Genomic DNA, 21,902 nt, shown 5'->3' with positions numbered 1-21,902 from the left:
GGCGCAGTGTGAGGAGACAACAGGTGAAGGGCATTGGTGCCCACAGGGCCTTAAAACAAAGAACATCTGCCATTTTTTTGCTGACAGAAGAAACTGAAGTTAGAGATCAAAGCAAAACAAGATTAGAAGTTTTGTGCTGGGAAAAAAAAGTATGGGTTTTTTTCTACTTAAAATTTAGAATATTCAGTGATACTTCTCAACTCTGCAAGTGGCTAAGGAACAGTAAAAAAATATCTCAAGTTGCTCATAAAAAAACCTCCTGGTATTAAAGTTGTAAGAAATCCATAACCAATTATTCTGAATTAAAAATAAATCACTAACATCCATGAAACTGTATTTTTAAAACAACCTCTTTCTGAAGTGGGAAAGGAGAAGAATTGTACTGGCTCCTTTGATAAAAGGCATGCATTGGCCAGTGGCTTCTGAACTTGGTGTGGGGCTTCTTGTGTAACTCCTGCAAGATTGGAATTGTCCTGAACTTGCAGCTCAGTTCCTCAACATGGTTCATCAAGAATCTGGTTTAGAATAAGAGAAGAACATCAAGGGAAGGAATTACAAGTCCTAAAAGAGAGAAATTGTGAATGAAGATTATAAAGCTGCAATGTAAAAACACACACAGAGTGTGAAGAGTGAGATCTGAACCACCCCAGAAAAAATGCTGTGTTTTCCAGTGTGCAAAAGAATCCAAGTAACATTTTCCATCTTGGCTGCTGTCAGTGAGACACTCAGTCAATATACAAAGTGATTCAACATCCCAAACATCTGAGAAGAGTGGAAATCACTAAAAACAGGTCACTCCAGACTCTGATGCCTCACCACAGTGGGAAGGAACCTCACTTTAGGTGTGGCCCCTGGAGTTACATGTGCACACTCAGAGCACAGGCAGGAGGTTTTCTCGCCTCTTGCAACTATGGAGAATACACAAAACCCCCAGCATGGCTGATCGAAGCTTCTGCCCAGCTAAATACCATTCCTTTTAGTAAGACCTTGCTCCCTCACAAGGCTTGGAAACACTTTATACACATATATGAAAACTGAGGTATGAGGAAAACGCAGAGCTGTAGAATGGCTTGAGTTGGAATGCTATGATTTAACCATTTTTAGACATTATGAAAGTACCCAAACTGGAAATACAGCTTAGGCACTTCCATTGGCGGGCTCTAACCAAAGAAAGGCTGAGATGACCCCTTCAGTCTCTTTTCAGCTATTTAATCTTTTATTTCTGACCATCACCTTTTGGGGCTGATGGTGTAACGCTGTGCCATCACCACTCGGGAAGATGGAATGGTTCTAGTTTTCAGTTCTGGGTCTAAAGTAGATTTCAACTGCAGGACAAACACCATTGTCCATGGAACAGTCACCACTGTTCCATCTTACAACACAAGATTTGCCTGGGCAGGCCAGAATAAAGTGCCAGTGCTCTGTCTGATAAGGCAGGGTGTGTGGTGTGTCATGCAAAGGGCTGAGAGTCCCAGGCCTCGCTCCAGCCCTGCGGAGGACACGCTGCCTGAGCCAAGGCTGCACCATCCCTCTTTTTGTTCTCTGTAGATTGGCTGATCCTCCCCCTGAAATCCAAGGGAGTCTGAAAGCATTTAACAGCCTCACAAAGATATGTCATGCGATCTAACATTCTGAGCACAGAACTGGGAGCCAGGAGCTTTTAATGGTGCCTGTAGGAATTGGAGCCAAATCACTTAACCTCTTTGCTTCTCGGCTTCTCATCCATAAAAAGAAAACTATGCTCATGCTGCTGGCTGGGGTTTTATGAGAGTTAATTCATAGACCTGTATGGAAAATGACTACTCCTCTGCCGCAGAAATGCAAACTTTGTGTTAAAAAAAAAAAATTAAATATGAGTAATTTCAACAGAAACTAAGGGCAGAGAGAATTTTAAAATTTTGGCTAAATTGCTCTTGAGGGAAACACATTTCTTCTGCAAAAGCAGATCTCCATTGTGAGAAACATGTTTTTGGGGTTTTCTTTGTGTTTTTTTGCTGTTGTTTGGTGGTGGTGATGGTGGGGTTTTGTTTGGTTTTTTGGTTTTTTTTTTTTTTTCACTCAGTTTTCCACTGAAAAACAGTGTTGCCAAAATATTGGCAGCCAGCCCTACCAACAATGACACACGTTACCTTTCCAAGGGGCTGCGCTCGCCCACGGACAGCCCCGGAGAGCCAGGCCCGAACCCGCGGGGCGGAGAGCGGCTGAGCGGGCCGCCACCGCTAGAGGGCAGCGGCGGAGCGGCCACGGCGCTCGGCTCGGCTCGGCTCGGCTCGGCTCGGCTCGGCTCGGCTCGGCTCGGCTCGGCTCGGCTCGGCCCGCCGCGGTGAGGAGCCGCTCCGGCGGGTCCCGGGCAGCTGCCGCCCCATGCCAGAGGGCTCCGCTGCCGCGGGGACACCGCGTGTTCTCCACCCGCCCTCCAGCCCGGAGATGCGGTGGGAGCGAGTCCCGAGCGCTCCCGGCGCCGCTCCCGCTGCTCTCGCGGTGGCGATGCGGGCTCAGCGCCCCTTCCCAGCCCGCGAGCTCCGCTGAGGAAGGCGCTGCGCTTGGGCCGCTCCTGATCTCGCTGAGGGAATCGCTGCGCTCCCGCTGGCTCCTGGCTGCTCACGCCTGTCCCCATGGAAGTCAGCACGGAGAGAATTAGCCCGGAACGAGCGTAAGAGCCGGGGTGACTGATGTCATGAGCCGCTGATGTGAATAAGGCATTCACGATCCAGCGTCGAATTATAAGATGCTTGGCTACTTGGGAAGAAAAAGAACATGATTTGTCTGGTCAGGAGAGAAAGTCTGCTTAGTTCCAGGGTGTCTTCTGCCATTTTTCACAGAGTAGCAAAGAAGACAGCGATTTTGCCGAAGTCTTCCCTAAGTGTGGGCAGTGACTTTTAGCTGATAGTCAAGGGAAAAGAAAATGAAACTCCAAACTACAAGGTACTACACGCAGTATTTTAGATCCATATATTCACAAACACATCCAAGTTCAGTGAAGCCAATCAGAACATGGTGGGCTGTTACAAACTTGGCTGCACAGGTAAAGGGCAACTGGAGCCTGGGCTGTGCACTTCAGGGCCACAGACTTGACCTGCTGGCCATCCAGTGCCAGTCTCCAGGCACTACCTGGCAAGCTGTAGCAGTGGCTGGGCTGTGTCTCTGCTCTGGCTCATGTTCTCTCTTGGTGCTCATCCACTAAATTAAATTCATGAGCAGCACTGATTTGTAAGCTCCAGCACAGAGCATGCGACTGACCTTCCTATGTTTGCTCAAGTGGCTCAACGTTATCCCACCAAACTAAAGCCAGCAACAACATCCATTCCCTCCCTCCCAAAGACAGGGCACTGTGAAACACAGATCCTGCAACAGACATGGCCAGACACAAAATATAAATGGCCAGATGCAAAATACACTTCACATGAAATAAGTGGATTTACGTTCCACCAGGCCTGTTGGCCACCACTGGCAAACCCAGACAGAAGATGATTGGAATGTGGTTGTGGTGCACAAGATTGTGGCATGTACACAGTGTGGTGGCTGTCACTCCTCTGTGCCACTTCAGGAGCCTGGCACAAGGCAACCACCACTAAGGCTCATTTGAATAATTCCCACATACATTCCAGATGTTGACCACATGGCTTGTCTTTGTAAGGCTTCAGAATAAGGGCGGGGGGAAAGGAAAAGGGTGAAGTGTGTTTTTTTTCCTTCAGTGTCCATATTTGTTTTTTACACAGATGTTTGTAGTTGTACAGAGTAAATAAGCATAAATCACATCCCCCTTTTTTTAGTTCACTATATGATTTGTATTTATGGAACGTGTATGGAACTCAGTGGAGCTGACAGACCTAAATTGTGGGCTGTTGGCCATTTATTGTAGGACAGTAAATGGTCAACATATATATACTGGTTTTAGGGACATGAAAATCTTAAAATAACCCCACTGATCAAAAGCACAAACATCAGTGTTGCTGCTCTACTCACCCCTTTTCACACAGTGGGCCTGACCCTGGCAGCTTCTCTTCCTGCCCTCTGAGCAAGGTGTCTCTCCTTCCTGGGATGGATTGTCAGGTTTTGGGGCACCAGCAGCAGCTCTGCGGGGACAGGAGGCAGAGGTGTGAGGGCTGGACTCCCTCCCTCTGCACAGCTCCTGCTCCAGGACGTGGCTCCAGGCTGGATGTGTTGCCGTGGGACTGTGCAGCAAGTACTCGAGATGAGGTGGGACAGGTCTTTAGTGCTGCTGCCAAAGACTGGCTGTTAACAGAGTAAATAAGTTCAGCTCAAATAAAGATGAGCTATGGACTCCCTTGTTTCAGAGTTTTTTCTTTTCCTGCCTAATTCAAGATTTTTGTAAGTCAAACATGCAAGCCCAGCTGAAGAACTTAAGACTGTGTAGGGGAAATAATTTCTTTCCAGACTGCAATTCTTCATCTTAACCTGGAGAGGGTGGAGTGGAATATGACAAGATCACGGAATGTCACTTCCCCAGGAGTTCTGTCTCTTTGACATTTACACTACAGGAACCCCCCAATGGCCTTCTCAGCAGTAAACAAATACTATTTGCTGTGTGTCAGTCTTTCACAGTGCAGCAGTGTCACAAAAATGCTTTGGCCTCAGGAGAAGCAGCTTTCAGGGGAAATCCTTTTTCTGTACAGCAGTGACTGAACTAGTGGCAGCTGACAGAAACAGGGGCAGGGATCTACCTAAGCTCAACTCTGGAGCCATTCTCTGGATTCCTCCTGAAGCTGGTAATGTGACTTTTATGCTGAGCTGTAGCTGTTGAGGGCAGAAAATAGGTTAGGTAACTGTGCCATGAAGATGAAGGCTGCAGGCACTGCACCATTTCAGCCCCTCCACCACGGGCAAGGCAATGACCACAGGGCTCACAGCCAATGGCCAGATTGCCACTCTCATTCTTTTAGGGATCCATGAGGTTCCAACACTAACAGCAAGCAGCCAACACTATGAGCAAGAGCACAGTATTTTTTATGAAAAAAATATCTGTTTTGTTAAAAGTACAACGCATTGTTGACCAAAGTCTAACATGTTGTTAAACTAGAGAAGACTTTAAGCTCTCACCCCATTTCTCTCTGCTGCTTGATTAATTTGCTTTGAAAGCAGAAAAGGTTAAGGAGATGCTACTGAGACTTGGATTGTCCTAAGCAGGCTTAGAAAAGCCAATGCCTGTGCTGCTAATGCAGCCCTTCAGTCCTGCTGAGCCCAGCAAATAAACTACACCTCATCATCCTCATTGGGAGAGTCCTCTTTTGCATAACAACATCAACCACAACTTCTCTCAAGATGTTTTACCAGGGGGAAACTACAAAATACAACCAAGACCACAACTTCTGTCAGCACATTAGGAAATAAAGGTCATAACACTGGTGATTTCTAAATTACATGAATCATAGACTCCAGGTCTTTCCATGAATCACAAGAGAAATGTGAAGAGTGGGACAGAATATTAAAACAAACAAAAAAAGAAGAGGTATATAAAAGAAGAGGTATATTTTTAGTTGCTGCTGGTTTATATGATGAATAAACTTTAGAAAGTCCCAATGTCTCAATCCAGAACTAACACCTAAAGGCAAAAGGGGTCAAAAAGATTTCCTGTGGTGCTCAGTGTGGTGTATGGAGCAGTAGGACCAAGGGAAGGGGATGTCACACATGCCTTTCTCTAGACTAAGAGCTGTTCTCTTCCATTTGCCATAGGTACAGCCTGGAGAGATGCAGTCAGGCCTGGAAAACACTACAGTGTCAGCATTAGGCTGATACATGGGAACAAACCTCTGCTGATAAATGGATGGCACTGAATATAGTTCTTCATTCACTCATTGGGGCTTTCTGCCATAACTAACACTCAGCTGTACCTAAATTAACCTGACCTGGGTTTGAAGCATGTCTGACAAGAGTTTTAGGAAAAAAAAAAAAAAAAGAATGAAGCATTTTCCCCTGAAAGCTTCAGGTATCCTTATTTCTTAAAAGTGTCCTCTGCTAAAGGCTGACTTGTACTACTCACATTCACCATCCAGACGCTGGGATCAGCACTGACATAACTCAGTTCAGCACCAATCCCAGCTCAGATCCATGTTCATCATGTAGGGAATATTGTACCTTTAGGCACAGCCTCAAACAAGGGGTTGAGTGTTAATCAGACGTCTTGAAGACAAACCCCAGGCTGTTCGTGACTCACAGACACACCTCTGAGTCACTACTCTCATTACTTTCTCTGGGGGCCAGAAAGTTACTGCTGGTTTACACCAGCAACAAATTACAACATCTTCCTACTATGCTGACCTTGCTGTTTTGGCTACTGACTCTTAAAACAGAGCCAACATTTCTTCCTTGCTCTACCTACTGGAATAAGGAAGTCAGTTGATGAGTGAATCCTCTTCATCCCATCACACCCACATCTGAAGCTGAAGGGTAAATTTTCTGAGCTGCCTAATTCACTGCAATGGAATTATCTGTTGAGGGATGCAATACCCAGTCTGAGGCAGGTTGACAAAACGTGGTTTTATAGCTTGAGATCATAGAGTAGTTTTGCCTGATAGAATGAGGGCCTATCAAAGAAATAGTCCTAGGAAAAGTTGGGTAAAAAACCCATTGAATCCTTTGGTTTGCAGCTCACATTGGCTATAGAAAGAACTATCAATTGTTACATCAATTGAAAATAAGCTTCTTGCTCTTACTCCTGAAATCCAGAGTAGCTCAAAATGACAGGAATCCTCACAAGATCTGAGATCAGATCTCTATCAGGTACCAGTCTCTTGGTACCTAGGATTTAGTCTTATTTAGCCAGGACTGAGAGCAAAAAAGAGATCTTTCTATGTCACAGAATATCACCACTTTAGCAGATGCCACTGAATCTATTTCCTTCAAAGTAATGAAGTGAGATTGTTTATGTGAATGTTTTCAAAGAGCTGAACCTGCAAGGTCCTGCTCACAGTTCAGGAAATGGCAGAATATAAATCTGTCCAAATTAACCAAGCTCCTACAAAATTCAATACTGGAACATAGCGACAGCAGCAATATCTTGTTCTTTTGGTGTAATGACTGTTGATGCTGGGATTTAGAAGGATTATGTCAATCTAGGAAAAAGTGGGGAATATTAATATACAAAATTGTTGAATGTCAAATCAAATCCTTTAATAACCTGTGTGTCTGGTTGAGGATGGGAGTGCTTTCAAAACTAGCTGCAAATATTCAAGAAATCCATTTGGCAAGTTCAAACAAATAGCCCAAATCAATTACACACAGAGTATTCTTTAGGGGCCACATTTTCAGCATAGTCTGTGGAGAATTAAGCCCTCTGCTCCCATTATTGTTAATGGGATTGGCACACCCAATTCCTCATACATATGGTTGTGAAGTTAAAGCCAACAGATAAAATAAGACTTTGAAAGAATAACAACGTTTATATATTGTCTAGTTTTTCCTGTACAGTGTAACATTTGTATTTGCTAAGAAATTTCAGTCCATACTAGTAGAGCTCCCTGCCCCAACACAGACTCAAAGCTGAAACTGGGATAGAAGAGTGCAGAAACCCTTCTTGACATCTATGTGAGAGCTTCAGAGATAAATCCAGGTTAGGAAATAAGAATTGTACTTTGTAGGAATTGCTAAATTTTAGCACTTACTCTTAAGCCTTTCCCAAAGAACAAGAATAACTCCGTCTGAATTTTCATGCCCCAAAATCAGAGAAGAAGTGATAAAGGTAACATTTCCAAAGTAATAATTAGTGTACAGCTGCTGTATAAGCTTTAAATCTCTGAATCAGAGGGACTGGAAGCCAGTCAAGTCCTGTTCTAAGTAACTGTCCCAGTTACCACCTTCCTCTCTGTTTTGAAATGGGTGGAAGCAGCAGTTCCTTTCAATCTTTGTTTTTCTCTGATTTTGATCCAAATTTCTTCCTAAATATGAGAATATTGAATTTAAATTCAAAATCTGTTTTGATAAACTGGTATTTTTCTGTGAAAAAACAATAGGACAGTTGCAGTTAGTGCTTGTCATTGCCTATTTTTCAAAGCACCAGTGTCACCAGTGTCACCCACTGAGTCAGAACCCCTGAAATCTTTCCACAGACTGTGTAGCTCACTCTGTGGTGTGCCCCTTTCTATGGGCTAAAAACACCTTAAGTGTAGCTAGAGATCCTTATCACAGCAATGCTTGGGCAAAGTTAAGAACTGAATTCTCAAAATTTGGTTTTAAAATAAGCAGATTTGGAATGCTGTCATCTGCCCCACTGCAGTTACTCATAAGACGATGGATTAAATTCTCCTGACCAGAATCCGGTGACGTTCAGCAACAAAGTCACCAACAAAGTCACCACGACTCTCTAATACTTCCAGTTGCTGTGTGTTGGACAGCTGCACTTCTTTGCACAAATAGCTGTGTATTTGTCTAGAGTTTTTCTTGTAGGTGCACAATTGCTCAAGGGATAAAAAGGAATTGCCTGTTTGTATCCAGAGGCTGGAGCCACTTCAAAGTTAAGTGCTCTACATGCAAAGGACTCCAGAAATACTCTGTGAACTTGGTGAAAGAGCCTTTCCAATTCTAACAACAAAGTTTTGCTCCTGATATTCTGGCTAGATCTCCTATGCTGAGTTTCCATGGATTTACAACTGAATTCAGCCTCTGAATTACACACCCGTGTAGTCCAGTGGACAGGACACTAAGAGAACGCTGGAAAACTTAAGTGCTATTTCTGGCTTTAGAGTTTACTTTCTCTGTACTGCTGTATTCTTTACTCCCTCCTCTTTCTTCCTTAGGTGTGGTCTTCAGCAAAGATTCTCATTTTTTGTTGTAGCCAGGTGGGTGACATTGCTTCTGATTTTCCCTGATTTTCCCAGCAGACTGGGCCTTGCCAAGAAATGCTGTACATAGACAGGAATTACCGAAACAGCAATGACTCCATTCTGATGCATGAATTATCATACTGAACCCATCTTCTGGAGCTCATAATGATGGAAGGCTAAAAAAAGGATATCTTGGATATGGATCCAGAAGTACATCCAGAAATTATTTAAATTCCTTGAACCCTTGTACTTAGGTTCTGACTCAGAATGTTTAAGAACAGGGTGTAAAACTAAGAACTGGTTCCACAGCTGGTGTAAATTGGCATAAATCCATTCACTTCAATCTGAAATGTGCTTTTTAAAGGTCACAATACCTGGAGAGTGTAAATAATTAGGTCTGAAGGCCAGCAAAACCTGCTGGCTTGAATTAGGTGTTGGGCCACTTATGTTGAAGCCAAACATTGACTATTCATTGGAAAATGCTCTTCACAGTTACTGAGACATCAATGCAGGTAAATATTTTCTCTGCAAAGTCCTATCTGATGGTCACTCTTTACACTTTCCCAAGGAGCAAGTGTTAAATTCTTTTGTGAAGATCCTTCTTTGTTTACCAGGTTTTAGATTGGATTTACAGCAGTGAAAGCCAGGAGGAGGAGCAATGGAAAGTTCTTTATGGAGCTCTGCAACAAATGTACCTACAATTCAGTGCAGACAGCATGATTTTAACCAGGAAAAACCCCATTCTATGATCAATCCAGATTTTTTTTTAAAATTTAATCAGACTTTTACATTATATATTCAACTGGTATTTCACTTGCTTAGTGGAACATTCTTCATAAGCAATTTCTGTAATGACAGCCTTGTAAAACATGGTGTGAATAAATTAAAGACAGTGTGTAATAAAGTTGCATCATAATGAGATAGCTTATTTCAAGCAGTATATGAAAATTATTTATATAAGGTCCTAGAAATAAGAATCCTGTTTTGTATCCTGGGTTTATAAGGCTAAATTTTTGAAAGGGGGAAGAAAACATGGGTGCAATGTACACGTATTTATTTCTTTATAAAATATGCACTTATGGTAGCCACTTTGCTCTTCACTGTAAATATCTACTTGGCCTAACATGAACTGTTTATGTTCAAGGAGGTGTTGCTGGATTTTGCACATCTGTGTAGCCACTTCCCTATGAAATGGCCTAAAATCTGTGCTGAAAATAATGCAGGAAGCACATCCCAGGGTGTACCAGGGTTCCAGTGGAGTCCTGCAATCCAAGGGCCTCTGCTTAGATACACTCACTAGGAATGTAGGTGTAGTCCATACTTCAAATTCCATTATCACCCTGCAGAAGCCGATTCCATGTGCAACCTCCAGCTGTATCAGCATTGATTCTGGTGTCCAGGGAATACCTGTCAATTATTCCAGTGTTATTGGATCAACTGCTGTTTCCTAAAAACTTCTCAGCAACCATCCTTGGTCTCACCACACAACATTAACCAGTATTCTTTTAAATCTCCACTGATTCTCATTTTTCTTACATGAGACTTTTCATTGGACTTTTCTGGACTGCCAGAACTCTCTCAGGGAGAAAAATTAAAACCACAAATAGCATAATCAGATGATTTGTGTGAGGCTTGGCTAATTCTGGTCAAGCAGCACACACATTGTTTACACACTGCAGTTAATTACTCTTCATATAGCTGTAGCATCATTTCATTCTGTCCAGAGCCCTTTTGCCTCCAGATAGTAATTCATATCTATTACAACATTACAAAGTGTTTGAAGAAATGATGTAGCAGACTCAAAATTATAAACTCTTATGACAGTTTGTAAATATTTATTGGGCTCTGTTTGCCTTCTTGTCCTAAAAAAAGTGTCCAAACTTTATACCCACAGCAGTGAGAGATATATATTTTAAGTATAAAACTTGAAAATTGTTATTCTAACATCTTCATGCAAATCCCAAAGCCAAGGCATTTTAACTTAAACTAAGTATTAAGTGGGCTGGGAATACTGTTACTAGAAAGTATGTGGTGAATAGAGGGTCTATTCTATAAAAATGTAAAGAGAATATGATAAAGACTGCTAAAGGGTATTTGAAAGAAATGTGTAAAAGCATTAGCATTAGCATTGGGACTAAACTCTTGCTACTGAAAATTTACATTTAACTCACAGTGCTACTTGGGATTATATCAGATGAAGGATGTGCCCATTGTCTAAAAATAGGAAGAGAAAGCCTGGAACAGCTGTCACAGGGAATTGTGCTTTCTAGAAGTGCTCTATTGTGACAGTCATTGTAAAGATAAGGTTCTTTTCCAGAGGAATAAAAGAGATTTCTGTAAGACAGCAAGTGTCAAAGAACAAATGATACTCAAAACTATGTTCTCAAAAATCCTGCTGAGTAAAGCTCAGACGTGGACCTTTTAGAGCTGGTATAGCTTCATGTGTTCAGTATCACCAAGATTTGTGAAGATGCCAAAGTGTGAGCTCAGAATTGTATTACAGCTGTGAAAATCAATGTGCATTTCAGGACTGAAAAAGATTCTCTGGGAAACCCACTGGGCAATACAAGCTTTTAGAAATGGAGCTATTCCTGTAGTTACTTCAAGTCATGTTGTCATAAATGCCTAGTACTTGCTTGGGTTGCTCTGAACACACAAAAATTATGGGATTCTCAAAGAATAGCAGGTAAGAACTAACAAGGGAATCTTGTTTCTTAGCTGCCTTTTTCAGTTATGCTTTACTATAGACAGGTTAATGATATGCTGATTTCTAGTTTGTAATGACTTGATCTCAGGCCTTTGTCATTCTTACTTCCCCCATCTTACAGCTTCTGCTGGTTTTAGACCTTCACAGACAAGAAATTACTTCAGCATGTGCTTGACTTCAAAAAGATGACTCTCCTAAAGACAGTAAGTATTACATCCTTGAAATTATTTAGGTCCTGAAGTTTCAGCCCCTCTCCAAGGGACAGGGAATTTGATCTCCTCTGTGCTTCCATGGGAGCCAAGCACAAAGCTCCCAGCTGGCTTCTCCTGTAGTTCCCAGTGCCAGCACCACGGATGGCAGCAGCAGAAACTCCAGGACCATGCCAGCCACTGATACACTGAGAGAGAGAAATTCTTCCTTGGTGGCATGTGATGAAAAAGCCACGCCATGTGCCCCAACTATCACACAACTGGCCAGCCCCACTCTCTGGGGTAAAAGTGGTCCAGACTGAGATGCTCTGGCAAAGCCATGCAGGGAAGTTTGCACAATGCCTACCCCACTATGTCTGACCCAAGCCACTATTATTAATCATTCACTTTCATGACCAGTAAATTAATCCATAAAATTTAATTGGAAAGAAATTTGTAAATGCAGTTTTAAAAGATGGCATAAAATAGAAATGCCCATTAAAGGAGTAACATGAACATGCACTTGGTGCTTTACTGAGGAGCCATAGAGGAGGGTTTCTTTGTTGTTGTTGTCTTGTAATAAGTTTTAAAATACAATAAAAAAATAAGCATCAAGAAGCATTGTTTTGAAGGGGTGCATTATACACCCTCTGAAAGAGATCTCTGTCAGCTCAGTACCCAAAATTGCACATGCTATTCGCAGATAAAACAGTAGCACAACATAACTTGGTATCACTGGAGATCTCCCATATATTTGCCTAGAAAGGAATACTGTGCATTGACTAAGCCTTTTTCCTTCTGTGCTAAACAATAATTACATTTCTAGAAGAATTCAGCCCCAAATATTAAGCATTCCTGCCAGTCTTTCCAAAAGCAGAGGGAGCAGTTGTTAATGTATAAATACTGCTGCATTCAGCAGAGGTGAGCACTGCAAGAGTTGCTCTGCATTGATGCCAACCCTCTGCAAATCAGTGCTGGCAGAAAGGGAATAATTTGGGATTGTGTCAGAGTGGTGGAATGGAGTGTTGCTGTGACAAGGATGAAGCACATCAAGAGACCTTTTTGGCCACCTTGCTGCCCACCCCCAAATCACTGAACTTTGTATTGCTTGTTTGTACTGCTCAAGACATTTGCAAAATAAACTTTTTCATAGATGATTTATATGCAGAGAAGCTAAAAACAAACTGACCTTTCTCACCCATCAAATAGTCCAAGCTTGTTCTTGTATCCGATTGCCTACTTAAACCATCTGAGATTGCTCTTTGTAATGCATAGATCTGCTTTTGTGTGTATCCCCTTGCAGGAGTTCTGGGAGGAAAAGCAGAGGGGGTTTTGCAAGATGTTAGTCCATTTAGCAGATGGAACTGCTGAGAAAAATCACCACCTATTTTTTCTGGAAAAACAATGTTACATAAGCACTTCTGTAACTTTTTCTGTTTCATAAGTAACCTGGCAAGTTGAGTAATTCACATTCTGGGTATCATTCTAAAGAAATATTTCTAATAATCCTCTCTGTGTACAAAGCAGTATTGCCTCATCCTGGTTTGGCATTTAATCTACAACTTACTATTTTCAGAAAGGCAATTTCCCAGTTCAAATAAAAACAACAATCTCACACTTATATAGTGCCTTTCTTCCTAGAAGATTCCAAAGAGCTCTGCAGAATTAAAACAAAACACACAGGGTTGGACACAGGGTGGCTTCATTCATCACAGAAATGCAGCCAGCCCTGGGGTGAAGAGTGTTCAGCAGCAGCAGCAGCCCAGAGCAACAGCATAGAGCAGCTTCCAGTAGGGAGCATGCAAAGCCCGATTCTCTTCTTCCCTATCTTATTGCAGTTACTGGGAATTCTGTGCTGATATTTGTGATTTACACATGATGTTAAGCATTCTAGGCTGTAGCTCAATTAGGGAACAGAAGGAAAATTCAGCCACCTGCTCCCTTTGCCATCCTGTGAGCCAGGGATGTGACTGTGTTAAAAAACTGGAAGAGGTGGAAGAGGGGGAGAGCAGCAGTGACTCAGCAGGCTCCTAAAAAGAAAGGATGGAATGTAGATATTAGTGCCACAAAAGTCCAATACAAAATAAAAAATTCACTCAGACTGCATCCTCTTTTCCAAACATCTGAAGGCCAGAACTGGGAAACATCTCCTGACCCCATAGCCAATACAACAACTGCACAGCCCCATCTCCAGCTGGATCAGAAATCTCTGGGATGGTCCTTGAAGGCTCCTTGTTATGGGAGCAGCGTGGGAGTGTTTGGGAGGCAGCCACCCCTGATGGTCACCACAGGTTTAGTGCAGCCTGCTGAGATTTCCCCTGAGCACCTGCAGAGCCAGCTGGAGCACCAAGAATCACAGCTCTGGAACAGCCCTGCGTAACCTGCAGGTGAAGGTCCATTTTCTCTCCTGCCCTGCACACACACACTTTTGCTAACTTGATATGAAATATTTTGTGAAGTTTTTTTTTTCCAGGCCGTTTTTCTGCTGCCTCCAAGTGTCACAGCATAACTCAGTCAGGCTGTACCAGGATCCAGAGCTGGCCATATTATAATCTCATTTAAAGATACGAAGCGATAATTAGTGAACTCTGAATAACCATTCTGTATTATGATGTCTAATACTTGTCTTGGCTAATGCAAATACAGGGGAAAAGGTATAATCTTATTTATGTGTATCAATGTACTCAATATATGTCTTTACAAAATCCTGCAGTACTTTTGCCTGCACAATTTAATCTGTGGCACCAAAATTGCACATTAACTGCTTATAATAAGTTGTGCCTTGATTTAAAAAAAAAAACAACAAATGAAAGGAAGGGAAGCAAAGCACCAACCTTGTTAAACCTATTACCAGCCTAATACTTCATTGAAAATCCCCTTGGTTGTAATGGATTTTTCTTTTTATACGTACTTTATACAGCATTGTATTAAAGTGGCTTTTTATAAACACAACACATGAGGTTAATAGCTGCAGCCTGAGTTAGGGGGGTTTTGTACCCTAAATCTCTACCAAGACTGTTATATAAATGCTACTATTCTAAAAATAACCCCCCAAATAATCAGGGAAGTGTTACATTATCACTCCCCATATCAGGCTACTAATGATGGCAAATGAGGGCAGGCTATTCATGGGTGAAATAATACTCTTTTACAAAAAGAATCCATCTTTACCTGCTCAGAACTGCTTACCTGAGTACAGGAAATCTTTGAAGGGCATCTTTAAATACATGGTGGTTGTATCAACAGGTCTTAAAGGTTATACTTTACAAAAATTCACTGACTAAATGGAATATCTACTATTTTACAATAATGTCTGCACTATACTGTCTCCAACAAAGGAATCAGAGAGATTTTTTTTTTTTCCCCCAGATTTTTAGGCCAGAAGATTATTAAAAATCTCATTTACTTTAAACCACAGTCCAAGTGACTGAAAAGACATTAGCAGTGTTGGTAGAAGCTTCAAGCATATTTTACTGTTTCTCATATATAGAAGTCCTGGTGCATCCTACAAAAGAAGCTGGTTACTCTCCCTCCATTGCTATTTTACAGAAATTTGATTGGGCACTGTTTTGTCAGGTACTTAGAGTAACTGGGATGGGAAAAAAAGGTGTAATTTAGAGCTATAAAATCAAACATCATAAATTAGTGCACCTTGATCTGCATTTCATCACTTAAACTGAGTCTGTTTGCCCCAGGCCTTGACCTTCAGGAAGTGCAAAAGAGCAGCCAGAGGCTCCTTTTGTCCTCTCCTGTGTGATCACTTCATCCAGAGGATCCCTCCTATGGTAGAGTGATGTGCTCTGGGCCAGGATCTGTGATGTGCTCTGACAGCAGGGAGGGTCTGTGCAACTCCTGTTTTCACTGTGAACATGTTGCACTTCATCCTACAAGGCAAAGCAAAGGGTTTCTCTGCTCTTGGTACAGCTTTTCTGAGGTGTCTACCCAGACCAGGATTTACCCAGAAAATTTTCAGCTCACTGTGCTAGGTTTTTTTGGGTCACACATTAGATTTTACTGGCTTGCAGCAAAGTTTTGTGTGGATACATAGGAACACATATTGTAACATGTACCCCAAACTTTTGGGTGAAAATTGTGTCCCAGTTCCTTTTTAATAAATGGAGGATATGATTTCAATCCTTACATATGATGCAGTCCTTAGCACTTCTGGACTGGCACCTCACTCAGAGCCTTTGTAAGTAAAAACTGCTGCAGTACACAAGTTCATCTGAGTTTTGGAGACTCTGAAGAATTCTGGTTTGTGTTGTTGAGATCTGTCAAAAGCTGCCTCATAATCTCTCTTCAGCATGGTGAAATGGTTATTTTCACTCCACAGTGTGATGTGGCTCAAGGGGAAGAGCTTCTGTTCTGGCCTTTCCTTGCTCTGTGACCTCTGACTAACAACAGGCTTTGGTATCTTAGTGTATCCTCTGCAAATGTCTAGAATTATGCTCTATAATAGTAACATCATCAGGAATTTGAAAAGTTACTTCAAAACCTTCATACAACTTCAACCAAAGATTTTCAGAGCTTTTCCCTACCACCTGACTATGCAACTTTACCACTCAACCTGCCACAAGTATTGAGAGCACTGCATTCCATGGTGATAATTTAATTGTAGCAGTTAGTGATCAATAGGCTCTGTGTTCAGTCCCAGCAAAGACTCGAAGTCCCATTTGACTGGGCACTTTATGAAAACACAGTGCCAAGGCCTGGCCATTTCAGATGAAAGAAGTGCTGCCCAAGGAAGCTTGTGGCACAGCTGAAGATTTAACTGAGCTCTCCCCAAAGTTCAGGATCCTATTTCTGATGGAAAAGTGTGTCCCTTCTCATCAGTGCTGAGTCTGATAGCACAGGCCCATCTGCACTGGGATCTGAGTGTCAGCTCCTAACTGCTCCGGGAACTGATAGACCACAGCTGGTGATTTTCTCATTTTATGGGAAAAAAGAAATATTTTCTTCTGACGGATCTTTCCACAGGCTGAGACAGTCTATCTAGACAGCTTTTATTCTAGCAGAATATACTCTAGGCATTTTCTTAATAATTTTAGCATTGCTCACCCGTTTTTTCTTTTTTCTCTCTTCAATTCCTTTCTGTCATGAGAATAAAAAAGAAAAATTCCATTTGAAATGGAACATTTTCCCTAATCCTATAAAGAAAGAGTATAATTGATTCAACTATAAAATTTATAGGCATGGAATCAATGCTTATTATAGTCAAAACATGCCAGGTCACTTCTTTGTGGCTGGTTTAAAGCTGTTCCGTTAAGTGTAACGTTAAATGAAAGTACTTTAGTCTAAACATGAAAAGGTTAGATTGTGTTACATCTGCACAGCTCTGTGTGCCTGTTAGGATCTGATTTCAGGGTTTCATGCAGAAGACCTTCCATTGTTTCCTTTGTACCTTCTCTCTGGGGTAAAACTGATTTTTGACAGTCACAGTAGTAGCTGCTATAATGTAGATATTAATTTAATCTGGAGCTGCATCAGTCCTTAAATAGTTCAGACTTTGCCTTTATGTCTTTGGGGTCTGGAAAACACTGAGAAATTGAGTATGAATGGGGCTTAATCATGGCATTGATGGCAAATCTTTTCAGTCTCTTAATTTTTCTGTTCTCAGACGTCTGCCTTCAGGGCTAATTGAAAAGATTCAAGTGCTACGCAGGCACAGTCACTCCTACAGCTCTACTCTTCTGGCTATTAAACATTTCTACACACTTTGCAATTAAGCTACTAAACTTTTCAGCAGATGTTTTTTCTAAGCAGCAAAGTGTTTCTAACTTTTCTGTTGGCACAGAGCGATGCCATCACAGAGATCTAATGGTGGAACATTTAGGGAGGGTATTTATTAGGGCTGGATCCAGTAAAACTGACTGGAGAACCTCAGATTGAGCAGATTTCCAATTTTCTTACTACTTTGTGATTTCATCTTCGTGGTGTGCCTGGTGTTGGTGCAGTACTTCGGAGACAAGGCAGTGTTGAGGCTGTGATTGCTCAGGGTGGCTGTGCCCTGATGCAGCAGCATCTTTAAATTTCAATGCCTAGGCCAAAGTTTGCCTTTGGCTGAACAGGTGTAATTCCTGTTGAACCAACTGGCAATTCCACAGTTTTATATAAAAACAGCTCTTGGCCCATTATCCACTTAAATGCACTTTGCCCAGGGGACAAGATACACAGCACTGACAAGTGATTGGGGGTTCCTCAAGAGCTTGAAGCTTTACTACACAGGGCTCAAACAAAGCCACGTTTCAGACAGCAGGGAGCACATGCCAGTTTCATTTGTCTGAATTTCGTCACTCAGAATAAAAGCCTTTAAAATCACCAGTCACTTTCCAAAAAAACCACCCCCAGCCCCCCAATTATAAATCCTGGCAGTGTAAAAGCCTAAATAAATACATACGTAAGCTGCCAGGATCCTGGATGTCAGTTTTCAAGGCATATATTGCCCCAGACTAGCCTGTAAATAATTTTTATTTTTATTCATGACTTTAAAACCACATCACTAGTGGGCTGGACTTGTGGTTCTTCATTTGCATAGTATATGTTTTGACCTAAAATGAGTTAAATGCAGAGGGAGAAGAAATGAAGGTCAAATTTCATTAACAAAATAAAGCAGCTCATGTGAAACTGACGTCTAGTGATGGAAAAATATGCAACTGAACTGAGCCTTTCACTGGTTGTTTAACCAAAACAAGGTCTCTGTAATGACAAACATTCCCATCTTCAACTGCATCACAGACACCAACAGAAAAACTTGGCATCTCTCATTGTATGGGAGTATGAGGCAGAACTGGTGAGGACTTTTTCCTGCCATCCCCTTGCCAACTGTACATTCCATCTGACTGAGGATTACTGATAATTTTTGGCACCTTTGTGGCTACAGAGGACTCTTCTGTACAGTATTTATTTATCCAGGACTTCAGGAATTTATTTTTAACAGAACTTCTAAAAATGCCGTAAACACAAAATATGCTAATTGTATTAACAAGAGGATTCCTACACCAAAAGTTTACTTTTTTCCCCCCAAGCACACTTTGGGGCAAAGCTTCTCAGTTGGTTTAAGTTGGTAGAGCTGCTCTCACTTTGGTGGACACCTTCCAAATTTAAAATGGTTGAGGATCTTCCTTAGTAAAGCAAAATGCTTATAAAAATCTGAATAAAAGGGAGTATTTAGACATATGATCTTTCCTTAGCAGTACTACCAGGAGCCTTTAACAGCCATGTCTCTGCAGCTACAAACGGGACCTCATTTGCCAAGAGACAGAGACCCCGTCAGAGAGCACCAACACACTGGGGAGAGGAAAGAGGTCAAGGATATTATTCCCATTTTACAGAAGAAAAACTGAGGCAGAAAAGCATTAAGTGACTATTTTCTACCAAACTAGACATAACTGACTCCAGCAGAGCCCTGGGTCACCTCTATCAGGGTATGTGGACATACCCAAAGAGATTGTCAGAAGCCTCTGACAAAGCCTTCTGTGTCCCCATCCAGAGCATAGCTTGCTATTCCCTAAATGTCCTGGAAAATCTCAGAACTAGATTAGAAACTATTACTTTCACCACAAAAAATTTAATGACAACTTTTTGGTTTTCAGTGACAGAAAGCTGAAATGTTTTAGTTTTGAACAAAGTTCTTCCCCTCCGCTTTTGGGTACTGAAATCTGAAGAATTTTTACAAGCAAACCTGATTTTTTTCCTGGTTTTAACATAAGGTTTTCTACCCAATCAAAGCCTCACATTTTTTTCAGAACCTGACCATTTTGAAATGCATTAGCAAAAGGAAAAAATAACCCAATTTTTTTACAAGACCGATTTTCCATTAAAAAATCACAGCACAAGGAGCAATTTATTTTCTACATTTTCTTCTTCTTCTCCTTCCTTATCTTTCAGGGACTCTTGAGCTGCTTTTGCTGTTATTATAATGCCTGTGTGAAATTCTGACCATGCTTTAGAGTAAATAAGGCAGTAAACAGCCTGAGAACTGTGCTCTGCCTCTCTGAACGTTCCACTGGAACCCGGGACACAAACTGCTAACTTAGGAATCTAACTCATGTACCTGGCACAACTAAAGCTGGGCAGTGAGGCTGGCTTTGGATTAAACCTCCTATGCTTGGTTTTCTGGCTAAGTCAGCATTGCCCTGCATTGAATTAAGAGTACCTGCAGAGACCCTGGCCAAAGCCAGGCACAGTAACTCACTGAGCTCCAGCTCATGCCTCAGGGCTGAGCAGCACTGAGGATGGCTCAAAAGAAACTGGGGAGCTCTGAAGCAGGGAGGGCATTGTTTGACAAAAAAAAATAGAGAAAATTTCTGATTTAAAAGAATTAATTATTTTTAAATGTAAAATGAAATATCCATAAAGTAACACAAAGAAGTTTAATGTTCCCTTTGAGGGAAATTTTCTCATTTTAAAATTATCCCTTTTTCTAATAAACTAGTAATTTATATAATCCGTATAAAACCACTAACACTCTTTATTCTATTTTTAAGTAACACTGGAGAGCTTTCCCAAGGCTTATTTTATTTTTATGAGGATTAAAAATTGTGATGGTCCAGATCCTTTCACACTTCTATCTGCTGACAAGCACCACACTCCTGCCATAACCCCAGTGAGCAGCAGCTGGGGATGTGCCGTGTGGAATTTGCAGCACTCCACTGGCTGCAGTGGAGCAGTGCCAGGCTGACAGATTCACTGCTCTGAATGCAACACCATCTGATTTGGAGCTTGTTGAACAAGTCATAAATCAAGCAATCTTTATGTTTCTAGACAAACATTTCAAGGAAAACAAGGATAAAGGGTCTCTATATAGAGCTATTTGTTCTATCCAGCCTCTTATCCAGCTTAATATTTTTGTTGCTTCACAACGAGCGTATTGTCACTTGCCTGGGCTGCACAGGAGGATGCTTTATCCTTTCAAAGTTACTCCAGGCTGTATTCCTGTTTTTCACCCAGAAGAGGACCATGGGAAGAAACTCCAGCTGAGCCACCATCCTTCCTTGGGCTCGCTCTGCTGGGGATGCTGCTCCAACCCAGACCTAAAATATGCATGCAGAAAGAATATTTTACTCTTAAGTAAGTCACGGTGCTTTAGTTTTGGATCCAGTGTCATGCTAGACATGGCACAGTGTCTCAGATGGCATTGCAGACACAGCCTGAGGGGACACACATTCCTCTCACCACTCCAAGGAGCATGGGGTGAAGTCTACTCAAAGAAAATCCTGCCTGGTCTCTCATACCTCCCTTCTACCCCCTATTTCTCTTTCAAATAATTCAGATGTTTTAGCCCTTCCAGACAAAAACTGGAGCCTTAAATTAAAATGTCATCTGTTAGTAAAGAAACTAAGCTATGTTTTTCATTCCTGAGAAAGGACTCACTTATGCTTATAACTATAAGTTGCTAGTGATTAAGCAACTGGTATATTTTCACACTCATTAAAAGAAACATGGTGTGTTCGCCTTTCTAAGAAAAGGCATCTTGTTTGTAATACTGTAATACATTGGGAACACCTTCTAATTGGCTTCTAGTGCCCCTTGCCAAAATTCAGACACAAGTTTGTTTATTTACACAAGGAAAAAAATAAAACATTGTATAATTAGTTGAGTAATGGACTCCTAAATTCAGAAACTCAGAGGTATGCAAAACTGACAAACTTTTTAAGATTCCATTTTGGTTTATGAAATATCTCAATAGGTAGCTCAGACTGCATCATGGCTATTGTAGCAATGTGCTGCTCAATGTGCTGTTTGTGTCGAGATGGAAAACTTTGACATGTTTGATTTTTATGCAAGTCAATTAACCTGTTTTTTAAAACTGTAAGGGCATGCTTTGCAAATAAGATTACTTACTATAAATTATGAGAACATAGGGCTCCATTCAGACAAAAATGTTACACACCCCTTACACATGCATAAGTCTGCAGAATATAGTTCTGCACCCTGACAACTTATTCGGCTAGGGGTAGGAGCTTATTTTGGTCTATTCCACAGGGGCTTTCCTAAAAAGATATGAACAAAAGGGGATAGAGACTTAATTAGAATGTCTCTCTACACCCCACCTTCCTTTACACCACCCAGGCAATTCCAACAGGCCAAAACCTCTCCTGATGTGGTGAGGGAAGAATTCCTTTTTTCAGTTAAGTCAGCCCAGAGCAGAATTAGCAATGGTATGTCCCCCTAACCACAGTACAGACAGACATTTGGCCATTCCCACCTGTGAGTTCTGCTCTCACA

The 21,902-nt window shown here is 41.6% G+C and overlaps 1 protein-coding gene and 1 long non-coding RNA gene across 2 annotated transcripts in view; one reads left to right on the top strand and one right to left on the bottom strand.

Annotated features, from left to right (window-relative positions):
* Positions 1-1,975: 1,975 nt before the first annotated feature.
* NOG (noggin) overlaps positions 1,976-21,902 on the bottom strand; it is a 46,811-nt gene continuing 26,884 nt past the window's right edge. Inside the window, exons 3-5 of the mRNA XM_086857188.1 lie at positions 20,556-20,707; positions 3,967-4,076; positions 1,976-2,736 (exon numbers count right to left, since the gene is read on the bottom strand). Of these exons, the coding sequence (XP_086713314.1) occupies positions 2,126-2,736; positions 3,967-4,076; positions 20,556-20,662 (828 nt within the window). The 5' untranslated portion in view covers positions 20,663-20,707 and the 3' untranslated portion in view covers positions 1,976-2,125. The remainder of the gene's footprint in view (positions 2,737-3,966; positions 4,077-20,555; positions 20,708-21,902) is intronic.
* On the top strand, positions 8,754-13,292 carry LOC147649818 (uncharacterized). Its single transcript, XR_015277977.1, has 3 exons — positions 8,754-8,795; positions 11,609-11,690; positions 12,979-13,292. It is a non-coding gene; the product is annotated as an uncharacterized LOC147649818 (long non-coding RNA).

Source organism: Cyanistes caeruleus, chromosome 19 (genome assembly GCF_971803275.1).
Source record: "Cyanistes caeruleus chromosome 19, bCyaCae1.hap1.1, whole genome shotgun sequence".
Classification (NCBI taxonomy): Eukaryota; Metazoa; Chordata; class Aves; order Passeriformes; family Paridae; genus Cyanistes; species Cyanistes caeruleus.
The sequence above is the reverse complement of the archived record's forward strand: the minus strand, read 5'-3'. Positions and strand labels throughout refer to the sequence as shown.